At 34.4% G+C, this 26,968-nt stretch overlaps 1 protein-coding gene across 24 annotated transcripts in view; it reads left to right on the top strand.

Moving 5' to 3' along the window:
* Positions 1 to 26,968, top strand: part of LOC149081418 (UBX domain-containing protein 4-like) — a 40,822-nt gene that overhangs the window by 1,698 nt on the left and 12,156 nt on the right. For 4 of the 24 annotated variants that reach the window (XR_016193455.1, XM_089238261.1, XM_089238252.1 and 1 more), the window contains exons 2-14: positions 8,308 to 8,420; positions 10,488 to 10,593; positions 10,686 to 10,714; positions 13,045 to 13,163; positions 13,278 to 13,478; positions 13,585 to 13,611; positions 13,991 to 14,031; positions 14,646 to 14,700; positions 14,820 to 14,906; positions 20,149 to 20,318; positions 21,683 to 21,805; positions 23,503 to 23,605; positions 26,361 to 26,492. Coding sequence is in view for 19 of the 24 variants with exons in the window: in XM_089238261.1 (XP_089094387.1) it covers positions 8,339 to 8,420; positions 10,488 to 10,593; positions 10,686 to 10,714; positions 13,045 to 13,163; positions 13,278 to 13,478; positions 13,585 to 13,611; positions 13,991 to 14,031; positions 14,646 to 14,700; positions 14,820 to 14,906; positions 20,149 to 20,318; positions 21,683 to 21,805; positions 23,503 to 23,605; positions 26,361 to 26,492 (1,275 nt within the window). In the remaining 5 variants the exon portion in view is untranslated. Of the gene's footprint in view, positions 1 to 2,807; positions 2,883 to 8,307; positions 8,421 to 10,487; positions 10,594 to 10,685; positions 10,715 to 13,044; positions 13,164 to 13,277; positions 13,479 to 13,584; positions 13,612 to 13,990; positions 14,032 to 14,645; positions 14,701 to 14,819; positions 14,907 to 20,148; positions 20,319 to 21,682; positions 21,806 to 23,502; positions 23,606 to 26,360; positions 26,493 to 26,968 lie in introns of all 24 variants that reach the window. The other 20 variants (XR_016193457.1, XM_089238264.1, XM_089238254.1 and 17 more) reach the window with 7 other exon arrangements.

The raw sequence follows: 26,968 nt of genomic DNA, 5'->3' as shown, positions 1-26,968 counted from the left end.
ATTTGGCGATCTTTTATTAATTTGCCCAATGAAATATTTTACCACAATTTGGTGCAATGGTGGTCGGCAGTGCGAACCTTGATGGGAAAGAAGTGTGAAATCTACAAGCCGGAGGAGATAGCTAAAACTGGAAAAAAATGCCAATGGAAAAAAAGTACCCAAAGAAAAAAGGTTATACTGTAGCTGTTTCAAAACTGGCCTGTTCTTATTCTACTTGTAAAGTCTACTTAACCACAAATTATGTTAAATCTGTTTAAACAGCCATTAACATCTGAATATTACATTTTAAGTACTTGATGACCTAAAAGTTAACAAATTACTACCCCTCCTGTGTAAACACAGCTATAGGTACAGTGCACACTGAAGAAACTTAGACACCCAGACTACGTTGCAAGAAGCAATGTAAGCTTTTTGGTCTCAGGGGAGGGGAACAGAAGCAATATGACTGCAACATAGACGCAGATTGGTTTAAAACCTGAAATTTCAATATCAGCTTCATGTTTTCAAGATTTCGACCAATCAGTGTCGATATTCTGCTTCAGTGTGCACTGTGCCTTAACCTTACAATGCATGATTTTTTATTTTGAGCTGATAATTTTTCCATATTAATTAAGCCTATAGAAATCCGGGGGGAAAAGTGTTTTAAAAAAATTTATTCCAAATTGTACTCCTTAAACAGGGTCTTAAAGAGAATGTAAAATCGTATAACAAAAATTAATGTATTGAAGTATTATTACTTTCCAAATACGTAACTACCTTCTTTGTGATTCAAATTGTAGAAAGGAAGAAAAATTTGGTCGCAAACTTCAACGTTAAAAAAAAATAAATTGAAATAGATCATTTCGACCCTGCAGTGCATGATTTTTTTTGACAGGTTACAGAAGATTTACAGTTCTTTTTTTAATGTTATGAGTTTTACTGCCATCTATCAATGGCTTATGAATGAAAATGAAAAATGGGAATAATGAATGTCACAAACATGAAGTTGCCAATTGGCAGCAGGAAAAGAAACATTTAAAATTGAAGTTGCCAATCTGCAACAGTATGCAATGTAGGGTTAATGAGCTTTAATATCTCTGTAATTGGAAGTACTCTGTGACATTCTTAACAGAGTACTCTGGTTTCTGGTGGGGGGGGGGGGGAATGGAAGTGAAAATAAATGAACTTTTCTTTTTCATCATTCACAAACTGGTTGCGGCGATCCACTGAAAAAATTCGAAAGATGTTGTGCATGTCTCTTTGATGCCAATCAGATAATCACGATCTCCATGTTTGTTAGCTGCTTGTCTTGTGATGAATTATATCAGGGTTTGACAAATAAAAAAAAAACTAGGTGCGAGTCGAATTTTACAGTTCTCGTGATATTTTTTATTTTTTGAGAGAAAAACAGCTAAACTAATTTTTTTAGACCTTTATGGGACTTGGTGACCTTTCATGTGTTGGAACAACTACATAAATTCTGCAGCGTGTAGACAAGCCTTAAGACAACAAGACCATATACAGGTCTTGAAAAATCCTTTGTCCTCGTGGCTAATAAAGAATTAGTATTGGCACTTAAAATTTTTTAATGTGAGATTATTAATTGCAGTTTAAGAGCAGCTAAATTTGTTAAATTTATCGCAACACAGGGAGGGGTCCAGGAAAAATTCAAAAAATCATTGCATATTTCCTGTTTAATACTTCACTTTTCAAAGAATTTGTCTAGTCCTCAATTTTTATTTTTTTCATTTGTCAAGTTTTGAATTGAAGTATAGCCTGTCCCGTTTAATTGGATATTAACGATTCCAGCACACAAGAACCAATTAAGTGGTGTATCTGATAATGTGGAGAGCAGTTCAATTGCCATTTTGCAATGTTAGTATAGTTTGTAATATTGATAACTGATGAAAAAGATCAATATTAATAAAGCTTCTCAAATAAAGTAAGACATCAAAAATTAAATGAAAATTATATTTAATTATAATGATCACATCACCTAATATGGGAATTTTCCACAAGACTTCGAGATTGCAGAACAAGAAGCGGTTCGACAGACAAACACAGATTTATTTACAGAACAGCAATTTACACGTATTTACAACCAAATCAGAAAGCTAACAGCTTTCTTGCAAAGTTAAATCACAACTGACTTTTCATCCTATTATCTCTCTTCTCGAATCTGCCATCCCTCTTGCGATCGCCTCATATTTATAGCTCCAGTCGAAACTTTCTGTCCAACCCTCCACCAGTTCTTCGCCAATCGCATGCCTTTGTGCTATACCGAAACCAGTATCAGCAGATTTTGATATTTCTGAGAGCCATCGAACAAATCACCAATGGGAAGTCTTGCCACAGAGAGCAACAGACCTTCAAACGGTACAAATGTAATTCAATCGTAACACATCACTCACTTCACTTCTGAAATATAAATAGATGGATGACACTGAAAAATCAAACACAGCACTACATACGCACTCGGACTGTTAGGTCTGAGTGCGCACGCAGTTACATTTCCGGCACAACTCGCTAAGTAGTAAATCTTAGATTTAGGCCTATCACCATAGATGGTGATAGGCCTGAGTTGTGCTCGGTTTGAAAGAAATAAAGAGACGTACAAGCCCCCCTTCCTTGCTACGGCTTTGCTAGCCCCCTCTATTGGCTCAACAGAGAACAAGAAATAATTAAATGTATGCATTCAAGACAACTTACTTAAACACTAAAGAGGTAATAACCACTCTCAAATGTATTTATCTTAATTTAGTAACATCAATTTTCATCAATTCTGAATGTTTCATGAAATAACATTTATGTTTATTAATTATTAACAGTGTTGACGTGTGAAGCGTAATATTCAAAGAAGCAGGGAACTTCAGTATTGTCCCTGTGGGAGAAATTTTTGTGCCGTAAGTATTTTATTCGTTTGAGTGGGGTGTCTTATCCAATTAAGCAGGGTCAACTGTATTTCCTTAAGGCACTTGGTATATTGAAGGCTTGGAATCAATGCTCTAAATCATAGTTTCCCAACCTTTTTTGTCCCATCGTCCCCTTCAGAATTTTTTTTCTCCCATCAAACACAATCTTACCCATAGAATCCTATGCTATACTCGTGGCTTCTACCGTCCCCTGGATGGAACATTCCATCACCCCCCCCCCCAGGGGGCATTAATGATTAATGCCCATGTTGGGAATCACTTGCTCTAAATGCTTATTTCAAGTTTGCTGTCTTGGTAGCTAGTTTGTGTCATGCTATCATACTTGTCTCTTTTTTTCAAATTTCAGTTAAGACGTTGAATTTCAAGAAAATTTTCAGACGGCCAAATTAGATCTAATTTAAAAGAGCTTGGTCATGTTCGTTCGTAGTAAATGAAGTCAACAAAAAGATTTTTGACTACTAAACCATACATGCACTTCTAAACATTCCTCTAGGCATTCCTGAAGCATTGGTGCATGCCAGAAAGTGTTGTGTGTGTGTATATATATATATTTGTGTGTGACCTGAATGTATTTATGATGTCAGAGTTATGCATGTTTTGTGTTTGAGAAGTGCTGCCATTTTCTATATTAGAAGTTCAAGGGGCAAATGCGTTAATTTTTTGGTTGAGATACACTAGATGAATATCAAATTGTAGCCTTCTCTTATTTCATGACAATTTCTTGCTCTTCATGGCATTTCATGACTTTTCCATGTTGGTAAACATTCTTGCACGAATTCAGAAAATTTTATGTGGAGTTCACATTCCAATGCAGCAATCGCTTATGATAAAATTTCCAGCAATATAAAATTACTGAGAAGACCTGATTTTGGATGTTTAGAAGAAGGAAGATTTTGTATTGGATAAATATGCTTATCTTTTAGACTTATAAAAAGGTGGCAACCTTATATAGTACATTGTGGTTTGTTTAGTTTATATTTGTAGACTAAAAACCAGTGGAAATCAATGTTTTCTCTACAAATATGAAGTTAACAAATAACATGATAAAACCCTAGATTAGGGGTCTTCAACGTTTTACGCTCGAGGGCCACGTAAAGTATTCGTTGCGTTCCGTGGCCACTCATTAATACGTAGGGGTGTGTGTGTCCCTTACCCCTCAGATACGGTGATCAAAGACAATCACATACTAAATATATTTCAAAATATTTTCAAAAATTGTAACATTCAATTAATTTTAACAAATATTCATTTTGAATGATTTAAAAAAAAAAGCATTTCAAATTATAGTGTCAAAAAATGTTTTTTTTGCTATATTAATACATTAGTTACTTGAAAATGCTTTTGTAAGTTTGTGAATCTAAATTTTTCTCAGAGATTTCTTGTGCCTCCAATCAATCTCAGTGTATCCCACCCCACCCTTCCAAAGGTTGATCCTACGTACGCTCAGATACGACAAATTAAAATGTGAGGCGTACTACGTATTTTATGGTTCCATTGTGTAGCATTTTCGTTTTAAAAAATTAAATTGAATTGGGGTAAGACCAATTATTTTTAGGTATTTTTTATATTTTATGAAACAGAATGAAAATGGATGATTTTTGTTCATACATGTATATGTTGAATTAATTACGTACCAAATAAAAAAAAAAAAAGAGTCTTTGGTTACTTACATTACGAATGCGAGTGGATATAATTCCTAAATTAATGCGAAACTTGACATTGTTTTTGCTTGACTAAAGCTTCAATGTTAGGTAAAATTTGTGTTGTTGCTATTCGTAAAGTATCTTCCAAATGCCGATTAGTCAGACGTGTTCTAGTTTTTGATTTTGTATTCTTCATTCGACTGTTCACATATGTAAGTGCTGCCAAATATAGAAGACATGAACATTGCATGTTTGCTTATTCCTGGATACTTTTCTTCGGACACATACTTAGAATAAAATCAATTAATGAAGGAATTTCGAAAAAACTTGCATTCAACTGCAGAGTCACATTGCAAATCTGCAAATTCTAATTGTAGCTCTGGTGGAACACTTTCGATATCGACTGAGAATGGTGAGGAAAACATTTTCATAGAAATTTTGTTCTCGCAGAAGTTGGAAAATCTGCTTCTGAATTCCATTCTCAGATATGAAATGCACTGTACATAATTGTCTGGTTTCCAAGTTGTAGATCTATTTACCAATTCCAATAATTTAGGAAAATGTATAATAAATAACATTGCCATGCTCAGCTTCCAAATCCTCTAAGAATTTTTGAAACTGTCTATGGTTAAGTCCTTGGGATCGAATGAAGTTGACCGCTTTCACTACAACAGACATGTTCAAAGTTGGAGAAAAACTTTTTGCACAAGTTTTCCTGGTGTATGATGCAGTGGAAAGCCATCATCTTCTTGAGATTCTCCATCAACGAAGGGCTTTCCATGTTTCACAATTTTTTCTGATATTATATAACTAACACGAACACAATTTTCAGACTGTTCATTTCTTCCAAAGAATAATGACTGCTGACAGTTCATTGACTTTTTCACTTCAAAAATGTCCCTCCAATCTACAATACTTCGCACTATGCTTGGTATCGTAATGTCTCTTAATATTATATTCTTTCATTGTGGCTACGCTCTCATTGCAAATGAGACAAACTGCTTTAGCCTTGTGTTCGACGAAAAAATAAAGGGATGACCACTTTTCTTGAAAAAATATCACTTTTTCCTCAACTTTCCTTTTTTTGCTGTCACGGTTCGCCATCATGCACTCATTTTAAGACTAAAAGGCTTCTGATCAAAGGCTTCAAAGACCAAAAACAGAAGTAAACTAACTGTGCCAATGTTGTACAAATCCCCTTCCAACCATTCAAGATGCATACATCCATCTGTTCCTTTCGCAACCATGCACCCGAGAAATACGATGCCTTGGAAATTCCGTTTATTTCTGCTTTCTCCCACTCAAGGAGGATGGGATGTACTCAAAGTTATTTATGGTGAAAAGTGTACGGTGGCCTTATTAAGAAGCTAAATACTGTACACAGATCAGCCTGTCCTTGTTATAAGTCTATATGAAGCTGGGTGACTTTTTTTTGTCGAAATCTTTGTTTTACCCTATTTTTGAATGATATTTTGTCAATCGATCGAAATGTTTCGGCGGGCCACGGGTTGAAAACCCCTACCCTAGATCCTTTAAAAACGTGAATTCTGTTCTGAAAGCAGGATTCTCAAACTGTACACCTCCCTGGCAAAGGTTTTTCGAACAGATTCTTTGTTAAACTGCTCTGGGGAGTCGTGGACAAGTGCTGATTAGGAAAATGGGGTGTCGCGAGTGTAAAAAGTAAAAACAAGAGAACCCTTGTCTTAAACAAAACGATAAAAACAAATGAAATGGTCTGGAACAGAAAGGACCATAAACGCTGCTGTCTTGACTGATGCCAACAAAAGATTGAAAAGACAGCAAGTGCTTAGTTGATAGTGATATTTCTTTCATTTGCGAAATTTTCTGATAGGTTTATGAATTGATTTCTTGTATTGAAATATGTTCCAATTGTATGGAGAAGGAATCAATTGTTTCAATTTCTCCTATTCAGGGGTGGGAACTTTGTGCCGCACTGCGGCAAAATTAACATCTTGCGCCATTCTGCTCCAATAGGGTATTTTCGTATTTTTCTGCGCCAAATAGTGAATTTTGCCTCAGTATGCCCGGAATTTCAGAAAGGACGTCAAAAAAATTTTGTTTCTGCTTGCTGTGAAATGATTCTTTCCAAAAAGAGCGTTTTTTATTCCACTGTACTTCAACTATCGCCGTATTTAAACTATTGGTCCATCATCAGGCTTTCCATCGCGAAACCCCAATAATATCCGTGATCGTGCAACTGAGGATGGTTTGCAATGGTCTTTCAGCTTTAAAGCGGGAATGCGAGTCAGTTTCCGTTTTCAAAAAAAAAAGTCGCCACTGGAAGCAGCAGAAATTACTGTAGTCAATCGTCATTGCGTCAAATCCTGATATTTCGTGAAAAAAAATATTCCGGGAGTGAAAAGAGCATGTCCGCGGAATTATGATTGCTAATTTAGAAACTGCCAAATAACGAGTGTCAGATTGCCAATTTTGCCAAATAATGAGTGCTGAATCGCCAACCATCGTGTTGATACTTCCGAAATTCTCTCCCATTTTGCAAACAATTTATTTCTGAGTATAAACAAATTGAAAACTTGATATAGAAAATTTATAATATCTATAAAGACTAGAAAATGTTTAGCCCATTTGAAGGTCTGCTGTTCCAGACAGCAAATAGTGCCCTCAGTAAGAAAAATCATCTTATATAGACTGGTGCGAAAAATTTTATGACAACTGCTCTTTCAAACAAGGTGTCAAAAGCCTGAAACACCAAAAACAAAAAACAAGCTGATGAAAAGATGTTTGATAACAAAAGACAGTGCAGTTGTTTTATTTTGAAAAGGGGTGAGGGTTAACGAAAATATTGTTAATTTCGCTGCTCTTGTTTATAAATATCTGCTCCGAATCCTATATTTTGTTGTTCCAAAACTGCTACGAATCCTGAAATTTGCTGCTCCAAAGCTGCTCCGAAATAGACTTTGTCACTTCCCACCCCTGCCTATTTTTAACTAAATGTTTTGTGTATGTTTTAATATAGCTTCTTTTGTAGGAGTCTAAATATGCTTGCGGTTTTACTTTTTGAATGATCCTATCTTTGGAGAAATTAAAAATGCATGGTTTTCTTTCCATCAATGAGACGTGATAGCAGATTTTCCTGATTCTTAACTCTGTTTTCTTTAATCTTTCAAAATCTTTCCCATGGGTTTTTTATCTGATCTATGTATCTTCAGGAACATTCAACTCACGTAATAAAATGAATGACCCCATTTTTTTTTTTTTATATCCTTTGAGAACAGAACTCATAGAGTTTCGAAAGGATCTAGGGCTTATCATATCACTTGGATTTTAATTTCATATTTGTCAAGAAAATGTTGATTTAGTTTTGTGGCAAAGATAGCTGTTCTTGTGAAAATCACTAGACTGATCTCTGCACAGGCTATGCTATAGGAAGAAAAAGAAAATTTTGAGTTTGCATAACTTGATACTTGCAAGAGTATCACACTATGACATACAAGAACTTTCTTGAAGAAAACATCTTTACATACACTGTGATTCCACACCAAAAGCTATGTGAAAATTTCCTGTCCCTAAGGGGGCTTCAAAATTTCTCCCCACTTTTTTAATAAGATGTCCCTAATGTTTCAGTTTTTGATGGGTAGTTAAGACTAGACAACTTAGAACACTTTTAATTTCAGACACCCTGTGCTTCCAATTTAGATCTTTAATATAAGTGACATTCTATTTTGTAAGTTTTTCAGTGGCGTTTGAACATTTTTAATTGATTGTTATAGGTAATATATTGTACTTAGAGCAACTACAGACATGAATTGGTTTGACGGGTCTATTCCTGACGCGATTAACGAGGTGAAAAGTCGGCAAAAAATACTGTTGGTCTTTGTTGTTGGTGAGTTTCCTATATTTTTTAGTTAGTATGTTTCGTTTATTATGTATTTTTGGATTGAAAATTTATTTAGATTTCTTTTTTGATTATAAATGTTTTGAATGCTTTTTAAAACAATTTATGTTTATCCTCTGATTGATAGGCATGATTTATAATGCTTTAACTGATTTATAATGTTTTAACACAACCACAATATAACGATACTCTGTTGACCAAAAAAATGGTAGTTATAGAGAGATTATCGCTATATCAAGAGGCAGTAGTTCAATATTAGAGTAGGCCTATAGATATTTCAAACAATACTTGAAAAAATATCATTGTAAAGGGATTTATCGATATGTCAAGTATTATTGTAGGAAGATTTCACTGCATGTATGAATGTGTGAAGTAGTAATCTTTCTGATGCTTGGCATTTTGATGCCAAGCATCAGAACTTGGCAAACTAAATTTTAAGTTGCCAAGTACGTTACATTGTATGCCGACGATAAGGGCCATTTACACTGCTTTTGTTGGTAAGTGGCAAGTGATTTAGTGAAATAAAAACTGTTCTATTTTTTCCGGTTGAGTAGACGCATGCGCCAGTGGGAGTGGCCTGCCACTCAGAGGGGTCTTTTCGCTCTCTCTTGGGAGTTTATTTTGATTTCAAGCATGAACTTGTGTTTATGCTCCGTAGTCTCCTACCGTGTCGCTAGAATTCCGCGGAAATACAAGATGGTGAAGTGGCCAGAGGGGGACAGCCTTTAAGTTTGTTGAAGAATATCTTTGCCATGAATGTTTGTTGAACTATAGAAATGAAAATTACCTTAACAAACGAACTAAAAATTATTCGATATTGGAAAAAGCTATGGAATATTCTGTCGCCATGATGTCAGGAGTTGAAAAAAAATTGAAGATTCAAAAATATATCGGCTGCTGGTGTGGAGGACTTATTATATATTAAAAACTGGATGAGGGAGGGAGGTTTCAAATATTTCTCTCATCCAGAACGAATTTGTGCCGTCTGTTGTAAAAATACAGAATCAAATATTTAACATAAAGATAGCATCTAGATTAAATTTAAAAAATAATGATTTCAAAAATTTGGAAATAATTTGTTTAATGAATTTTTATTATTTCATTTTTAACTATTAGAATTTCCTACGAATGCCAAGAATCTTCTCCCATATTTTCGGCTTACATAATTCATAATTTATCTCGTCTTTAACTTTGATTAAAATATCATATAATCAATATTTACATCTTTGAGGAGAAATAGAGAAATCTTATATTACACTTCTCGGTGATTTACATAAGTTTATAATATGTTGTGTATTCTTTTTTCCCCCACTCTTGTGTAAATGAAAAAGTGAATAAATTTATATTCTTTTAAAAAAATATCGTATAATGTAGCTCTGATCACAGTATTCGTAAGTTCTACAGGATCATCTTCATCCATTGTTACGAAAGCTATAGGCATTAAAAAAACACCTCTGAATGCCAGATAAATAAAAAATTATTATTATTCTTCCCGCGTTGCGTCTCTCTCCCTCCGTAGATTTGAGTAAACTGAAGCGCACATGTGCTAGTTCCTCTTGGCCTCCATAAAAATTATCCAATGAGCGTCTACTCACTTATTGCGTGTAAACAGGCCTTTAGTCATGTGATCATAGTAGCAAAGGAGGTTGGTTACACATGACTTCCCCCTTTTTGAACCCATTCTGGTTTTTGGGCTTCACATTTTTGCCTATCCACTTCACCAATTGTCCTTTGATGATAATTTCCAAAATTTTCTAGAGAAAGCTTGTCTAATTTACTGGATGATAATTTGAATTGACATGGTTTCTCTATTACCCTTTTTAAATATCAGAACAACAATAGCAAGCTTCCAAATTGGAAGTTCCAATCCCTTGGGACGATACCCTCAGCAACACTACTCCTGTAAATCTGTGCAACTGGCTTCAGCAATTACTCGTATCAATTTGTAACTATCAATATCTTACCAGTGTGTTAAATATATACATATTTTTACCACGTAAAGTTGAGGCTTGAATTTCATTTGTTTTGAACTTATGGCAAGTTATTTTCTTTTAGGTGAGGATGAATTGTCAAAGAATATGGCCGTGACATATGATGACCCATCAGTCGCAGAGAAACTCAAGTCAAAGAATTGTGTTGCACTCAAGTTGGTTGTCAACAGGTCAGTTGAAAATTTTGATTTACGCTGTTCATGTGCTAAAAATTAAATTCAAGTGAAAAAAAATTAGAACCTTTTTTCTTTTATATTTGCAGTGTTTCATATCAGCAGTTCAGCCAGATTTGTATCCTTTTTCAATTATCAATCAGTTTTTTTTAAGCATTTCCAGTTTTGTCAATAGATGTATTTTTTATATGTTCTGTTTGAATAAAAATGATTTCTGTTGGGTAACTTTCATTGAAATAAAAATTTCTAAAAGTAATATATTTTTTATGAAATCATAAAATTTTTATTAATCTCTTCTAGGATGGCATATACATGATACAGTTAAATCTCAATAACATGAATGTGTAGCGGCAGACAAAAAACTTTAAGTTATCGTTAGTTTGACTTATCGAAAATGTCAATTCTGGGAAGTAAAAAAAAAAAGTTTTTTTTAATAATAGTGTCATTTACGAATATCTTAGTAGTAAAAAGTGTCAAAATATTGGACATATATATGAAGATATTAGCAAGGAAGGAGGATTTATTCCAGTGCCTAACTATTGAATGAGAATATGGAAAAAAAACAAAATATATGAACTTTCATGAGCCATTCATTAAAACATTTCATAAGTTATTCATGCTGCTTCAACAGTGTAATCAATGAGTTTCTCCTTATCCTTTCACCTGCTCGACCAAGACCATATATATTCTGTTCAGCAGCCTAGTTCTATGCAAAAATAATTATCCAAAAAATGTTTTAAAGGAAGCCATTGAAATTCATGAGCACTATATTGCTATTAAAGAAAAGAAGGAAAAATAAAAAGGTTTGTGCAAACAAAAATGATGTCCCAGCTCAATGAACAACTCAGGCAGTAACCATTTGGAAAACAGCAGTTATTTGGACTGATTGTGTGAAAGAGCAGTGTATGCCAAATAGGAAAAGATGTGCAAATACAGACTTTGCACTTCATTGAGTGAAGCATAATGGACAACTTGTCTGTCTTAACAGCATGAATAACTTTTATAACATCAAGTTATTTCAAGTACTTTGTTATCTAGTGTATTGAGTAGTAATTTAGTATAAATTTTTATGGCTTTATATCATGTCAGAATGAACAAACAAAAATTAGGTCTTTGAATATCTTTTAAATAACGATATCAAACTTGTCCAGTGGAAGAATTTTTTTTGCACCATACAAGAAAAACTTTAGTCTGCATTGAATAAAGTGGGTTTTAGGATTATTATGGGACGGGAAAGTAGACCAATTTTTTATCAATATTTAGTCATCAAGCTTACTGCCATTTTGATTTTGCTCAAATTTATCATATGTAAATTACATTAACTTCTGAAATTCTGGTTTTATTTAGATCTCATTTTGTGTCCTATTGTATGTTGTTGATTTTTTTCTTTTTATTGTGTTGTTTACCATAATGGGGGAAGGTCCCAAAATGAGAAAAGGGTCATGGAAGTCAAGAAAAAACATGAAATAAGAGAGAAGGCCACAGATGGTTAATGATTTTTGGGTTCCTCTGACAACATCCTGCCCTTGATTTTATCATTTACAATCATGATCCCTTATCAGGTTTCCCATCGCAAAAGCCCTATAGATACCATGTGATTGATCATGCAGTAGTGATCGATCGGCTGAAGAGGGTTTTTTTTTTGTTTTGTGCAAAGACGAGTTGGTTTTCATTTCAAAAAACTATAAAAAAAATCACTACACTGAACACTGAGCAACAGAAGCAACCAGGATCTCTACTGTCGATAGTTTTTGCACTAACAAAATGTTCCATTTTGCGAGTGAAAGAGAGCTATTTTTTTTAAATAATGAGTGCTTAATTGCTGAACATAACATCGAATTTCCCCAACTTTTTCTCCCATTCTGTAATAGTTTTTTTTTGAGCAGCCAAATTTCTATAAAGAACAATTCAGCAGAATCCATACTTACAAAATTGAGGAAAATATTAATCAAATATTCATCCGTCATCACTTTTGATTTGCAACATAAATGGCAGTACTTCCTGAGTGCATAACACTGCTTGATGCATCAAGGAACATTTAAAGGTTTTATGGTTACAAAGGCTGTCTTTCTTAAAATATTTTTGACAATCTTTGTGTGTGCCTAGAACTGTGCGTGTAATTTCTTGCCAGGCTGGTAGCCGTAAAGATCCAAATCTCATTGCTAAATACTTCTAAAGTCACAGAATTTTCCTTTGGGTATGTGGTAGATACTCTGTTTGAAGTCTGATGTTTTTTATAATTCTGCATTTTTTATATTTACATCTCTACTAAATTATGCGTATTTCATCTGGACTAAGTTGTGCATTTTATACAATTTCATGGGACCTTTAAATTTGAATAGAAAATGATGGGAGGTCTTTTTGTTGAGTTACATCAATTCAGCAAGAAGCGATAGGTTAATCTATAATCATTTAAAAAAAAAAAAATTCTTTAACATTTGTTTATAGATCCTGTTGTTGTAATTCCTTCATCTTTTTTTATTGGAAAAAATGGACTGCCCATAGAAATCATCACTGGCCATATGGAGCCTCAAAGTTTTATCGAGAAGATTGAGAAAATATTCCAGGTAACTAGACTTATAATAAGTTATTAAAATAAACCTTAAAATATCAATATTTTTCCACTCTCATACCGGGTGTAAATTAAGCTATAAAGGTGTTGATGTATCATTTTGTTGCAGTTGAATGAGGAGAGTAATGGTCCAAGACCTGCTACAGATTCAAAAGCGTCTTGTTCGAGTCAGAGTGAGTCGGCATCGCAAAATGCTGTTGAACCAATGGATTCTGCAGGACTCGAAAGCAGTTCAATTGAGTCATCGAAAGGAGAGCATTTAGTATCTTCTTCAGAAGCAACTTTGAAAGCAGAGCCAGACTCTTCACAAGTATGTCATCTCCTTTTAATCAGCATTTTAATTTTTACTATTTGGTTTCCACTTAAAATTTAAAAATTATAGTTCAGTTTTGTTATGTTTGCATTTTTTTTTTTAGATTTCATGTTTGAATGCTCAACTACAGGTCTGTATGACATTCTAGGGTTTAATTCATATCTTTGTGTGTGTTTGAGTTTGATTGTTATGATGTCTTGAAAACTTTATGAACAATAATGCGATTAATTAATTTTTTTGAGAAGTTTTGTGCATGGGAAACATGGTGGTTCTTGGATACAGAGACACGTTTCAAACATTTTTCATTCGTGGGGTTTTAAATCCTTTAGAATTTAGGCATGTCAATGGTAAACTTCAATTGATAAAACGTCATCAACGATGCTATATGGTTTTTTTTAATGTGTAGTCTTAAGTCAGAAGATAACAATGTTTTCAGCAGTGTTTTAATTTTTGTATGCATCGTCAACTACTTCAAATTTTCATACAAGTTTTTTGTTCAATAATTTCAGGCTGGCGGCTCAACTGAATCACTTGATGACAAGGTTGAAAGGTATGGGTGAAGTAGTTAGACAGATCTCGTATAGAAAAATCTTCATTTTATTCATTTATTTATTTTATTCATTTTTTGTTCAATGTAAAGACAGTGTTGAAAATTTAAAAAATATAGTGAAAGTCACTTAATAAAATATACAGAGGTTCGTAATTAACATTAGATAGACTAATCATTCTTCCCAAAAGGATCAATGCCGGTCGAAATGACCATAGATTAATTTTTACGACATACTCTCAATGTTCATGTTTCAATATGTTTGAATGTACATTTGAGTGTGTGTGTATTTTTGTATAATATTCTCTTCACAAGATTGAATTTTTACTCATATAGTCAATATCATAAGATGTTAATTGTGGGTATAGACTTTTTTGCTGAGTGATTTGTTAATTTTCTTTCAAATTTTTTGAGGCACACCAGTTAAAAACCCCTGATCTAAGGTGTCTTTCAATATCTACTTTTCTTTCAGTTGAGAAACATCATCTATTTCTCCACCCATATTTCAGCTGCAGCCACTTCTCCCACATTGTAAATGGACATGAATAGTGTGTGATCTTGTTTGTCATGCATTTTTTAATGTATGCAATATTCTAATATAGAAAATTTTGTTCCAGGGCCAAGAGTTTGATCGAGACCAGGCGCCAAAACAAGGCTGTTGAAGAGGAAGAGGTAATTCAGATGTTCTTGGATTATCCTCCTATGTGTGCAAGTCAATGCTATAATTGTTCTTCTTTCAGTTGTTGACGTCTAGGGTTTTTTCTAGAGCACTGTCTGTGTTTCCCCCACAGGATAGTGACTCTTCTGAAAGTAGTTCTCATTCTACGACTGAATCTGGAAGCAAGCGGATGAGACTCGTGGAAGCTGAGGAAGTCGTTGTAATGATCTTTCTTTACGGGAATACATTTTAAAGATATATTGGGAGGGAGAACGGTTTATCAAGTTTTAAATCAGTGGTTTCCAACCTAAGTATTGAACCAACTCTTTTCGGCAGCTGTGTAAACAAATTATTTATAAACTTGTATACATATTTATGATGGCTCAATGTTTGTAGATTTGGTGGCGAAATTGAAGAGGCGGATAAAATAGCATCCAAGATACTACAGCACAAGGTTGGGAACCACTGTTATGAACTGCTTGCGTTATCTTTCAATGTATATTTTTTCTTGCTCTGAAGTTTCTATAAAAGTGTAGGAGTTTCTCAGATTTTCATTCGATATCAAGTAAAGTTTGCTGCCATTCAGATGTATATTCAGGGATGGGGGAATTTTAGTCAGTAACAGTATATATAGAAAAGGAGGTTTTTTGTAGAAATTCGCTAGCATGTTTCTGGTTTTGACAGTTATAACTCTAATTTAATTCTATCTTTCATGCTATATTTCTTTTTAACTATATTAAAAATTTAAGGCTTTTGTTATGTTTATGGTTGATTTTGGTGATATTGCTTGAAAAAAGTATGTTCTTTATATATTTCTAAAAGATTGCATACTTTTCTTCAAAATGTTTGGAATTATTTCTATTAGGGTATTTTAAGTTTGTAAAAAATCTCAGTGGTGGGAAATTTTGTAAATCTTTTCAATATAATGATTGATTCTTTTATCACCTTGGTGATAAAGTTTGTTTTGAGGAAGGGAAATTTATTTAGATACGAGAGCAAATGGCGCAACTTGGCTCTTTGGAAAAATTCACTAAATAGTATGCAGAATCTATCTTATGCTCTGGAATTTTTTCTTTTACTTAATAAAATTAGTCTTGTGCTTGGGTTATGATTTCTGAAATGGGGAAAAAAGACTACAGATTTTGAAAGGAGGTTTTTTTTTACATTTAATTTGGAATTTATCTAATTCTAACATAGATATCAATTCTTGGTTACAGGAATTTTCTAATGAGCATTTGTTGTACAAAGCTGTATGTGGTGATATTGTTTTCTGTATAATGTGTGTTGAACTATACAGTGTAGCTTCAGTTTACGAGCAAAATTTTGAGCAAATTTTGATTTGGTTAACGAGCAATATATCGCATTATGAGCAAAAATTTTGATTCCCTTAACAAGCGATGTTATGAGCAAAAATTATGTGCTTTGTTTATTTAGTTTCACGTTATTACAACTGAGCCAGTGATTTTTGGCTTTTGTCTACACGCGTACTGTAGAATTTCTGGTAATATTTTCCCCTACAATCTCTGGTAAGTTTGCCTCACTCGGAAAATGAACACACCTGTGAGCATGACTGTTTACGATACAAAACTAGATGTAACATTTTAACCACACTTACGTGCACTTGAAGTTTTTTAAAAATTATGCTTGGAAAAAATTGTGGGCTGATTGCATTATTGAATGTGACTTTGAAGGGCTATCTCATGAACAGGACCCTGCCACCAGTTGTGGATGAGATTGTGTCCTTGGGGAAGACCGTGGGACTGGAAGTGAATGAAGACGACATTCAAGAACTAGTGGAGGGGCATGGCTAGGAGTTGATTGCAGACAAACTGATGGATCTTCACTACATGCAACAGCAAGAGTTTATGGATGGTGTTTCGTCTGAGGAAGAGAAGAGAGAAATGAGGAATCCCTCTCTTCAAATGGGTATTACAAAGATGTGTTAAATGTGCAAAGCCAAGCAAAATTTTGTAGGAAAGAACCACCCTGATAAAGTTACAGGATTGTGTGAGCACTGAAGGGCGCGGTAGCCCGGTCGATAAGATGCTCGCCTAAAGTACCAAAGGATGTTTAGAGGTGTCGCGAGTTCGATACCCAGTTCGTCCTTGTCAGAAAACTTTCCTGACACAGGGGTACAACAAAAAACGGCGACTTGACCGCAGCAAAAATTGCTACCGCAGGGAGTCCCCCATCGAGGGGTTAGCGCACCAACCTCTCGATGAGTATGAAAAACAAGCCTGCCGTTCGGAATCGGCAATAAATTGTAGGTCCCGGTCTAATTAGCCCTCGTGTGCAGAAAATGACAGTGGTGCGACAAAAATGATCAAAGTGAGCACTGAATCGGTACAACGACAATGCAATTTCTAATTTCCAAGGAATCGAAAAAAAGGAGGCAAGAGCAAGTGTCATTGGATAAGTTGTTTTTCAAAGTCACACAAAAGAATAAGTTTGCAGACAACAGTGAGTCCGTAAATCATCCTGAATGATAGTGCTCTCTCTATTCATTCAGAGCAAGTTAATTTGTGAACATTATTGTATTATTTTATTATAAGATTATTGTACTATGTGTGTGTCATTATTTATCATATTATGTTGTACTGATTGAAGCTGGTTTTTATTAGTCATTTTTATGTGAATAAATAATTGTGGAACAAATTATTCTAGTTTCAATTATTTCCTATGGGGATGTTTAATTCAAAATACAGGCGATTCACATAACAAGCATGTTCACGGAACAAATTAAGCTCATTAACCAAAGTTCCACTGTACTTTTTTAATAATGTCTGTAGTGTTATGTATGTGAAATTTATATATATATATATATATATATATTTATTTTTTTTTTCCTGTGAGAAGTATGCATTAAATTATAAACATTCACATGTAACTAAGATTATAAATGACTATTTTAGCGAAAATCTTTTATGTTGATTGAGAACTGCATTCAATACAGAGGTTGATTAGCCCTCACGTGAATAAACTTTGAAGGTTGTCATTAAAAGATGCTTGGGAGCCAAGTGGAAGTTTTTGAATGTGTGGAGTGAGGACATTCTTTTTTCAAACTGCTTTTTTTGAATGCGAAGTTATGGCACCTAAAATAAATTCATTTTGGAAACGTTACGTTGTATCACTTTTCCACGCGAAGTTCAGTTTCAGTGCAATCATAAAACAGTGCAAGGATCACAGACTTTCCATAAGTAAAGGTGGAATTAACATCATTCGACGGATAAGTGATTCGGACATTTCATGTAAGAAATCTCCCACAAAAGCTGTTCCAAAGTGAACTGGTCCTAAGGTCACATCAGCCGTAGAACAAGCTGTCAGGCGTTTGGAACTACAGGAAAACTCACCAACACAAAGAACTAGAAGTTCAACTAATAAAACTAGAAACAAGAACTAGAGGTTCAACTAAAATAACGCGAGAAAGGTAAGAGCAAGCCAGGCAACCATATCCCAACTCATTAAAGGCAAATTGCAATTATGGAAGGTGAGGAAAGCTCAGGGACACCTGCTAACCCATAGGCATAAAGAAAAACTGAAAAGGAATGCATGAAAGTTGTATGAAAATTATCTGGCAGGCAACAAGAGTGGAAATTTGTGGCTTCCCTAGATGAAGCTTGGGCCTACATTTCTGACAGCAATAAAATAAAAGCCCTCACGATAATGTAAGGAAGCATTTCTGAAGGGATTCATGGTGATAGCAGGTTACTCGTACAGAGGGAAGCTCATGATCTGGAAAATCAGAAAAAATACAAAAGTTAATGCAGCCTACTTCCAGCAATCGGTAATGACACTAATTTTCACCAAATGCATACCCGTCTTGTATGGAACTGATGTGAACCAGGTTCACATCCACATGGACAAGGCATCCAGTCACACAGCTAAAAGCTCCCATGCTTCTTATGAACAGATGGCAAAATCCACTGGAATCAGTTATCCCATTCGACCATGCCCCCATCAAGTCTCCAGATGCAAGTCCGATGGACTTTTGTGGCTTTTGACTACTTAAAAGGGCACTTGCAAACTGTCGTCCGAGCACAATCAGTGGTCTATGGAAAATATGCAAGGAGGAGTGGGACAGAATTCCCCTGCCACAGCTTCAGAGGTCTCCTTCAATGAAAATTACGATGTCGTGCCGTTGTTCGAGAACAGGGTAGACACAGAGCACCAGCGCGGGTGGAGACATGGATTTTTCGAGGTGAATTTTATTTTCAAAATCATTCACATGGAGACTAATCAACCTCTGTATGCACAGCATGCACACAAAATAAGTAAAATGAATTTCTTGAGAACAATGAATGAATAGAATGAATTGAGATAATTTTACAATCGGGACGAAATATAGTTGGCATACACTGATATATATGAAAGCAGCAGAAAACTTATACTCAGGGATAATACAAATATTTAAAGCACTTTGAATGGTGCGAGATTGCAACCTGAAATTTACATTGGATGAGCATGAATGGCAGCAATGAAGCACATTAATAAGGTTTTTTTATCCTAATGTAGCAGATTTTATTGCTAGTGATGTGTGTTATTTTCTTGATAATTTATTTGCCTTAAGGGGTCTCGTCTCATCCAGTTTCTATTATTGTTGAATCTATTTCAAAGGTTCTTTTTCCAACTGTGGCACCCTTTCCCCCTAATTACCTCTTATACATAGCTCGCCAGAACATTTTAACAAATCTCTTCGAAAAGGGAATCTTCTGATAACATATAATTTGAGAACCTCTGGTCTAGTTTATTACATTGGCAGGCTGATACTTCCTTTCACTGTACACTAACTGCTGATTTTTTTTTTGAAGTGGCATGGTATTTGTTTTGTTTAAAAGTTATATTTTAGGATATGTGACATGTATGCTAAGCTTTATTCTTTGCAAAAGTGTTCCAAATTTTTTAGCAATAAATGCTATGTTTTACTAATTTATGGTATCTGCATGCAACTTACTGTAAAGTAAATAATAAAAAAAAAATTAAGGACTCTTACATTATCAAAAAGAAAGCCTTGACACTAAATTTACTAATTTCAAATTTTATCAGGAAATCTTTCATATGTGTGATGCTTACATGCAATGTGGCATTCCTGATCATTTTTCAAATATTAGGCAATCTTTTGCAAGTACACCATGTACGATGATGTGGGATTTCTTCAAATTATACGGTACTACTAATTGTCTTTGGTCAGAATTTTTTCTCTGTAGAGAAAGTATTACAGGTTAAACTTTAGTGCTGTTGGTACTTATGTGCAGGCACCATGCATATTGCTTACCTCAGGAATAGGAATGCCTTTCAGGCATATCACTTAACAGTGTGGCCTCTAAAACTAGCCCTACTTCTTTGGTCTGTCTTTTCTCCCACTTATTGCAACAGTTATTTTTAACCACATTTGTTTTTTTAAATCTCGTAGAGAAAAAGCTCAGTAATGTCCATTCTAATCCCCTTCTAATTTCAATTTACAGAAAGAAAAAGAGGAAGAGGTAAAGCGCCGAGAGGTAGGAAAGGCAATACAACAAGCAAAGCAGACTCGAGAAGAAGCAGAAATGAAACAGTGGGCTGAAAGCCGTGCTAAAGTAAAGGAGGAGGAAAGGCTTGCAAGGGAGCGAGTGCGAGCTCAGATTGCTCAAGACAGGTTTGTTGAGTATCAAATATTTCTAGATCAGGAGTGGGAGGCACAGTATCCCATACTGATGATTGCTTACTGTATCAAAGGGTGTTTAGGGGGTGTCTTGAGTTTGATACCAGGTTAGTTCATATCCAAATCATTCCTGACATGGAGGTATAACAGAAATAGGGGGCAACAACACATTGGTTATGTAGAAAGTTTCTCCACTGAGGAGTTAACTCACCAACTTCTCAACTACTAAACCAGACATGTACCTCGTCCATATTCCTCTGCGGAACCTCTAACGAATTGGTACATGTTGGAATATGCACCAACTTCTTTGCAAGTCATGTGGAAAAACTTGTGCAGAGCAAATGATAGGGGTGAATAAACTGCTACTTGCATTTGGCTCTGAATTAAAATTGAAAACAAGACTTATGACGAACAAAGCAAAGACTTAATGGAGTTCAAACGTTGTTAGTTTTGGTACTAGAAAGCTCTCAATGATTTTAAAATATGTGGAAATATATAGTTTTTCAGGCTCTTGTCATTAGTTGAAAAAATGTCCATCTTTGTACTTATATATTTATGGTACCAATCATTTTCTAACCTGAATTTCATTAAATGTGAATTCTCGGGAGCAAAATTACTGTTGCCAACTTTGAATCATGTCTTAAATTAAATACTGTTAGTTATAAACCAGACATTCATAAATTTTCTAAAGAAATGTAAGCTCATTGCTTACACTGATTGAAATCAATGAGAAAAATTTTTGTGATTTACTTTTTATTTGATAAAGATATAATTATTATTACAACTTTTTATAATAAAAATATAATTAACAGATTTTAAATTTTCATTATTTGTAAAAATATACTAAATATACTAATTTGTAAAATATACTCAAATTTGCAAGTTTTTGTGATGGACAGGTTAGGGGTTCTTTTAATTTGAAAGTTCACCAACTCTTGGTTTAAACCAGTGTTTCTCGAAATGGGTGGTAGAAGCTATGGATATAATATAGGATTCTACGGGTTGACTTGAGTTAATGGGCGGTGGGGTAAAAATTGAAACTTTTGGGTAACTTTGGCCCTGATAGTTATTTTTTAGGAGAAATTGAACTTTTTTGAGTTTAGAAACCAATCTGAACATTTTGTAGATTTTTTGTCGATATATAACTTTTGATAGGGCATAATATATATTATGTAATTGTCATAAACTTGTATTGGCACCCTCCTCAATACTGTTAGGGTCATTGTAATTTTATGTCACGCCAAGGAATTTTTTCAAGTAATTTCCTTCTCCTTTGAAGATTTATTTTTTTGAGAGTTTTTTTTTTCAGTGTGTGTGTGTGTGTGTGTTTTCTATATATTGACATATGTATATTAAAGGGCGGAAAGAGCAGCAAGATATCAGCAAGTTAAAGCAGAAGAGTCAACTGCACAAAAAGAACAACAAATGGCTCGCCACAAGGAAGAGCAGGAGAAGGCTGCTAAAGAAGCTGCCATGAGAAGGTATCATTTGCCATCATGTGCATTCTTTTTTCTGGGCTCAGTATTGAAATGAATAGTTTGCTTTTCTTGATCATGTCTAAAAATGAAACATTTTGGTACAAATTTAATTTTAAAAACTGTTTCCAGGGGTTTGCTATTTAGGTTTTTTTTTTATTACACAGGAGCCTTAACAGATGATCACTTTCAGTTGAAATGTATATATTTATTCAATTTCGGCTAGCACATGAGTGTTTGTGCTCTACATTATGTACATATCTCACATTATAACTGGCATTGTGTGCTGGTTTTCATTAGCCTGAATTCATTGGTTCTGGAGCAAAATTTTGAAGAAATTCGAAACCAGGATATATCAAATGTAATTCCTGGTTCTCCATGACAATAGTTACAGGATCTTGATAGCTATTGAAGTTTATAGTAGTTGAAATGCAGCTTCTTTTTCTGTAGGCTTTATATGTGTTTCATTTCTTTTACAATAGATTATGTGCTTAGTAAGCTGCTGAATCACTTATTCACAATTCCTGATGCGGGGGGGGGGGGGGATAAATATTTCTGTTTCACAAAGAAAGGTATATTTCTAACTATTCACAGTTTCAAAGGCTTTTCTTTTCTTAATTATTACCATTTTCTCCGGCATGCTGTAAAAATAAGGATACACCAGCTTTTTGATTGTTAGTCTGGTCCTTTCTGAAAGGAAAAAAATACTGCGAGAAGCAAGGTTTAATAAGGTTCTCTTGATACATTCACAAGAGCAATATCAATCTATATTAAATACTGATTAAATATACAAATTAATATAAAATTAGTTTTCACTAGTAAATGTGTTTTGTGCAGGAATTTGATAGCAATGATAAAAATTAAGCATTTATATATTGCTTTCCAATGATTAGCAGCGTAATATGAACTACAGATATTGTGTTTTGCATGTTTGTTTGAAGAAGAGAACAAGAGATTGAAGAAATATGCTGTTGCTTTTGTTATAACAATATATTTTATAGTGCAATTCTTTAATTTTTTGCTCTGCTTATTCCTCTTTCACGTACATGGTCAAGGAATGTAAAAGTATAATTGCAGTTTACTAATTTTTCCCATTTGGCTCATCTTGTCTGTGACAACAAATGTATTGAGTATCCAGCATTTGCAATAAATGAAGATATGAAGAATCAGTAAACAAAGAACGAAGACAATAAATGGAGATTTATTGTAGTAAAGCAAGTGTGAAATTTGGATCTCTGAATTCTATGAACGTAGTTTGTAAAACAAGGATGTTAACATAGATGGACTTCAATCAATTCTTTGAGTTTAGATATTTAAGAATTTTCCTGAATCTGTGACTTGAATTTCCTGACATGCCGGAAAATACGGATATTCCTAGCATGTCTTTTAATGCAGGGGAATATGGTGAAAATAATTTCTTATCTTAGATTTTCTAAATCATTTGTACAGTGATTTTTCAATTTTTCAGATTTCTATAAAAATGAACTCTCTTATATTGTGTTATTGTTTCTTGAAATCTGATGATTGAGTATCAAGTTTAATTGTAAATATTTATTTGAAGCTTTTTTTTGTCGACTGTGAATGGTAATATTTTTCTTTTTTTTATGGCATCACTATTTGATTTTATATATATATATTCTCCATACTAATTATATTATGAATTGTGTATTTATTTGCTTCATATTGTCTTCTTTTTTTTAAAGTACAATGGCTCGTTTGCAGTTCCGTCTTCCAGATGGCTCTTCTTTTACTAACCAGTTTTCTGCAGACTCAAAACTGGAAGAAGCAAGGGACTATGTCATAAATGTAAGTTGTGCTTCATCTTTCATTTTAAATTTACGTCAGAAAAAGTCATTTGTTGATGTTAAAAGTTTCCACATGTTTTTGTTGTTATTCACTGATTAATTTTTGCCCTGTATGCAATAAACTTTAATTACTTTGAACATCCAAGGGACATTGATTTTCGTCTGCACAATCCAAAGTCCACACTAAATGAAGTACATATTTTAATGGTTCTAAAAAATTGTAACTGTAAAAAGTGAAAAAAGCTGTTGAAATATGAGTCGATTGAATATTCTTGATATAAATTTAGAACATTATATACACCATTTATTCTGTAATGTTAAAATCCATCATTAGAGAGTGGATGTACTTTTCCCACACAGTTTTCCTAATCTTAAGAGAAGAACCGGATTCACATTATTGGTTGTACAGAAAGAAACATTACACCATTCTTTGAACCAACAAAGCCATTCCTTAATTCAAGAGAATCAGTGTTTTCCCAGTGAAAAGTTGTACAGGTGATAATGAGTATGCACACAAAGACAGAATGGCAAATATAACCACAGAAATATCAAATTAAAGGATTTATAAAATTTCTCAGAATAAACACTTTATGGTGAATTCATCACAAATAATTCATTATATCAGGGTAATATTATCTGTCATATATGACCTTTTTATCTGAGCTTCAAAAATTATTAAAATCGAGAAAATGGTTGAATCTAGGTTTCAGTGTCCGACTGTATATACAATTCAACTCTTGTTGATAGAAAAGGGAATGGGGAAAAAATCTAGCATTTGCTCATATTAACTGGTGCTCTTTAAAAATCTGTGAAATACTGGTGAACTATGTAACAAAATTTGAAAGAATATAGGATGAAACAGATTAGGAGGAGGCAAATACAAACACATACCTATCCTATTCATTCTTTTTTAATAGGAATTTCGATAAATAATTACTATTGGCCGACTGTCAAAAATGTGCATTTTTAACCAGCTTGTAGAATGCCAAAATCAAAACATGATGCTGAATTAGGATTTAACACCCACCAGAGGATTCCCATTGGACAAAAAATAATTCTTTATTTAGCATGCTTAGTTGCTTTTTAACATACAGTTTGGAAATGATTTAGTTCTAGTTTTCTAAAAAAAAATAGCACAAAAATTGTTTATAATTATGGAACCTTTTACACTCGTGTCCATAAATTAAGGATAATTCAGAATCACACGGAAATTGAAATCTAAAGTAAAAATTTCACCTGTAGAATTATCACACACATCTGCAAGAATGATATGCAAATTTCAGGAAGCCACCAGATGATGTCGATAGTACGTCACAATGACGAGAGTGTAAGAGGGGGGTATATAAGGAATGGTGGCAAAGAAGTGAAATTGTTCACAAGAGTTCTGTAAGGCGCTCAGTGCCATAAACGAATAGTTATGACACAGAGGACGCATGTGGATGATTTTTTACGTGGTAGAATTATCAGCCGCCTGGAATGTGGGCGTGAAAGTATCCGAGGAACTTGGAATTGCCCAAAGTGTCATCTCTAGGCTTTGGCAACGATTCCAAGATAACGGAAATGTCAGTAGACGTTACAGTACAGGTCGCCCCCGAGTTACAACGCCGCATGAAGACTGGTATTTGGCAGTAACTGCCAAAAGAAGCAGACGAAGCACAGCATCCGACCTGTCTCGTCAGCTATCTGCAGCCACGGGTACCACAGTTTCAAGGCAAACCGTGTACAGTCGTTTGAAAGATATTGGTCTATATGCTCGCAGGCCTGTCAGATGTGTTCCGTTCACGGCAACTCACTGTCAGCAGCGATTAGCCTGGAGTAGAGAACATGCAATGTGGACATCGTCACAGTTTTCCGACGAGTCCAGGTTTAGCTTGCAGTCTGATTCACGTCAGACTTTCATATGGAGAACGCCAGGTACCCGTTACCACCAAGACAACATCATTGAACTACACCGTTACGGGGGTGCAGCATTGCTCGTTTGGGGTGGAATTATACTCGGTTCCAGAACAGATCTGCATGTTCAAACCGGAACCATGAAAGCCCAAATTTATCGGGACATCATTCTGGAACAACATGTAGGTTAGTTTAGGGGTGCAATGGGCGTAGAATTTGTGTTTATGGATGACAACGCCCGTCCTCACCGAGCAAACATCGTAAACGAATGCCTTGAATCCGAGGATATAACCCGTATGGAATGGCCAGCATTCTCACCTGACTTGAATCCGATAGAGCATGTGTGGGACATGCTTGGCCGACGAGTTGCAGCCCGTCAACCACCTCCTACATGTGTACCGGAACTTCGGAGAGCATTGCTTGCTGAGTGGAGTGATCTTCCCCAAGATCAGATCGATAATTTGATACTCAGCATGCCTAGGCGTTGTACGAACTGTATTTCATCGTATGGGAGACATACAATGTATTAACCATCATACCAACCATGTAATAGTAAGTTTTTGTAAAGGAGAACGTTTGTTTTGTTTCTGAACCTTTATTTGCCGGAGCTGGCATTATCCTTAATTTATGGACATGAGTGTATTTGAGTGCTTTTATAAAGCATAAAATTTCAAGCAAATAACGAACTGTAGTTATGAAGTTAATGTTAATTAACTGAAAATTACATTTATTATGCGCTCATATTAATGATTTGATTTTAATCAAGTTCAGTTATAGTATTCTTTGTTTTATGTCTTAAAAATTAATTTTTTGGGACAATAAATACTGATCAAATATATAATTATATTTGTCATGTTTATTAGACTATTCGTCCATCGTTCCCTGACTTCAACCTGTGTACTACTTTCCCGAGGCGCCAGTTCGCCGCATCAGATTACAGTCAGACACTGAGGGACCTGCAACTAGCGCCGTCAGCAGCTCTCCTTGTTCTGCCAGTAAGTAATGGACCAAATTCTAGAAAATGCAAAATTTGGTACATTGATATTGACATATTCTTTGAAGAAATTGATATGCTGTAATAAATAATTGAACATAGAAAATTTGTAGAATAAGCTGATCAAATTTCCAATTATCTCCCATGAGTTCTTCTGATATTAATATCAGGATAATTGATAAATTAATTAATTCTTTGTTTGAGAGTTACTTCTGATATATATGTGTATCAAAGTTTCCATTGTGAAACTGAGATCAGATTAAATTCTATGATTAATGAATGGTGGAGATGCAAAGGTCATGCCCATAAGAAGATAATGTTGTGCATCATCCAACAGGCCAGTAGAAATGGTCTGCTTCAAAAGAAATATTTGAGGCAGTTAACAATATGTTCAAAAAAGATGTTTTGTGTAATCTCTTAATGTCATATTTATAAGGTTTTCTTTTTTTGGTAAAATTTGAGTACATTTAAATGAAA

This window comes from Pholcus phalangioides, unplaced genomic scaffold, assembly GCF_987345545.1.
Source record: "Pholcus phalangioides strain wild (caught in Gottingen) unplaced genomic scaffold, Ppha-v1.0 ptg000010l_1, whole genome shotgun sequence".
In the NCBI taxonomy this organism is placed as follows: Eukaryota; Metazoa; Arthropoda; class Arachnida; order Araneae; family Pholcidae; genus Pholcus; species Pholcus phalangioides.
The sequence above is the reverse complement of the archived record's forward strand: the minus strand, read 5'-3'. Positions and strand labels throughout refer to the sequence as shown.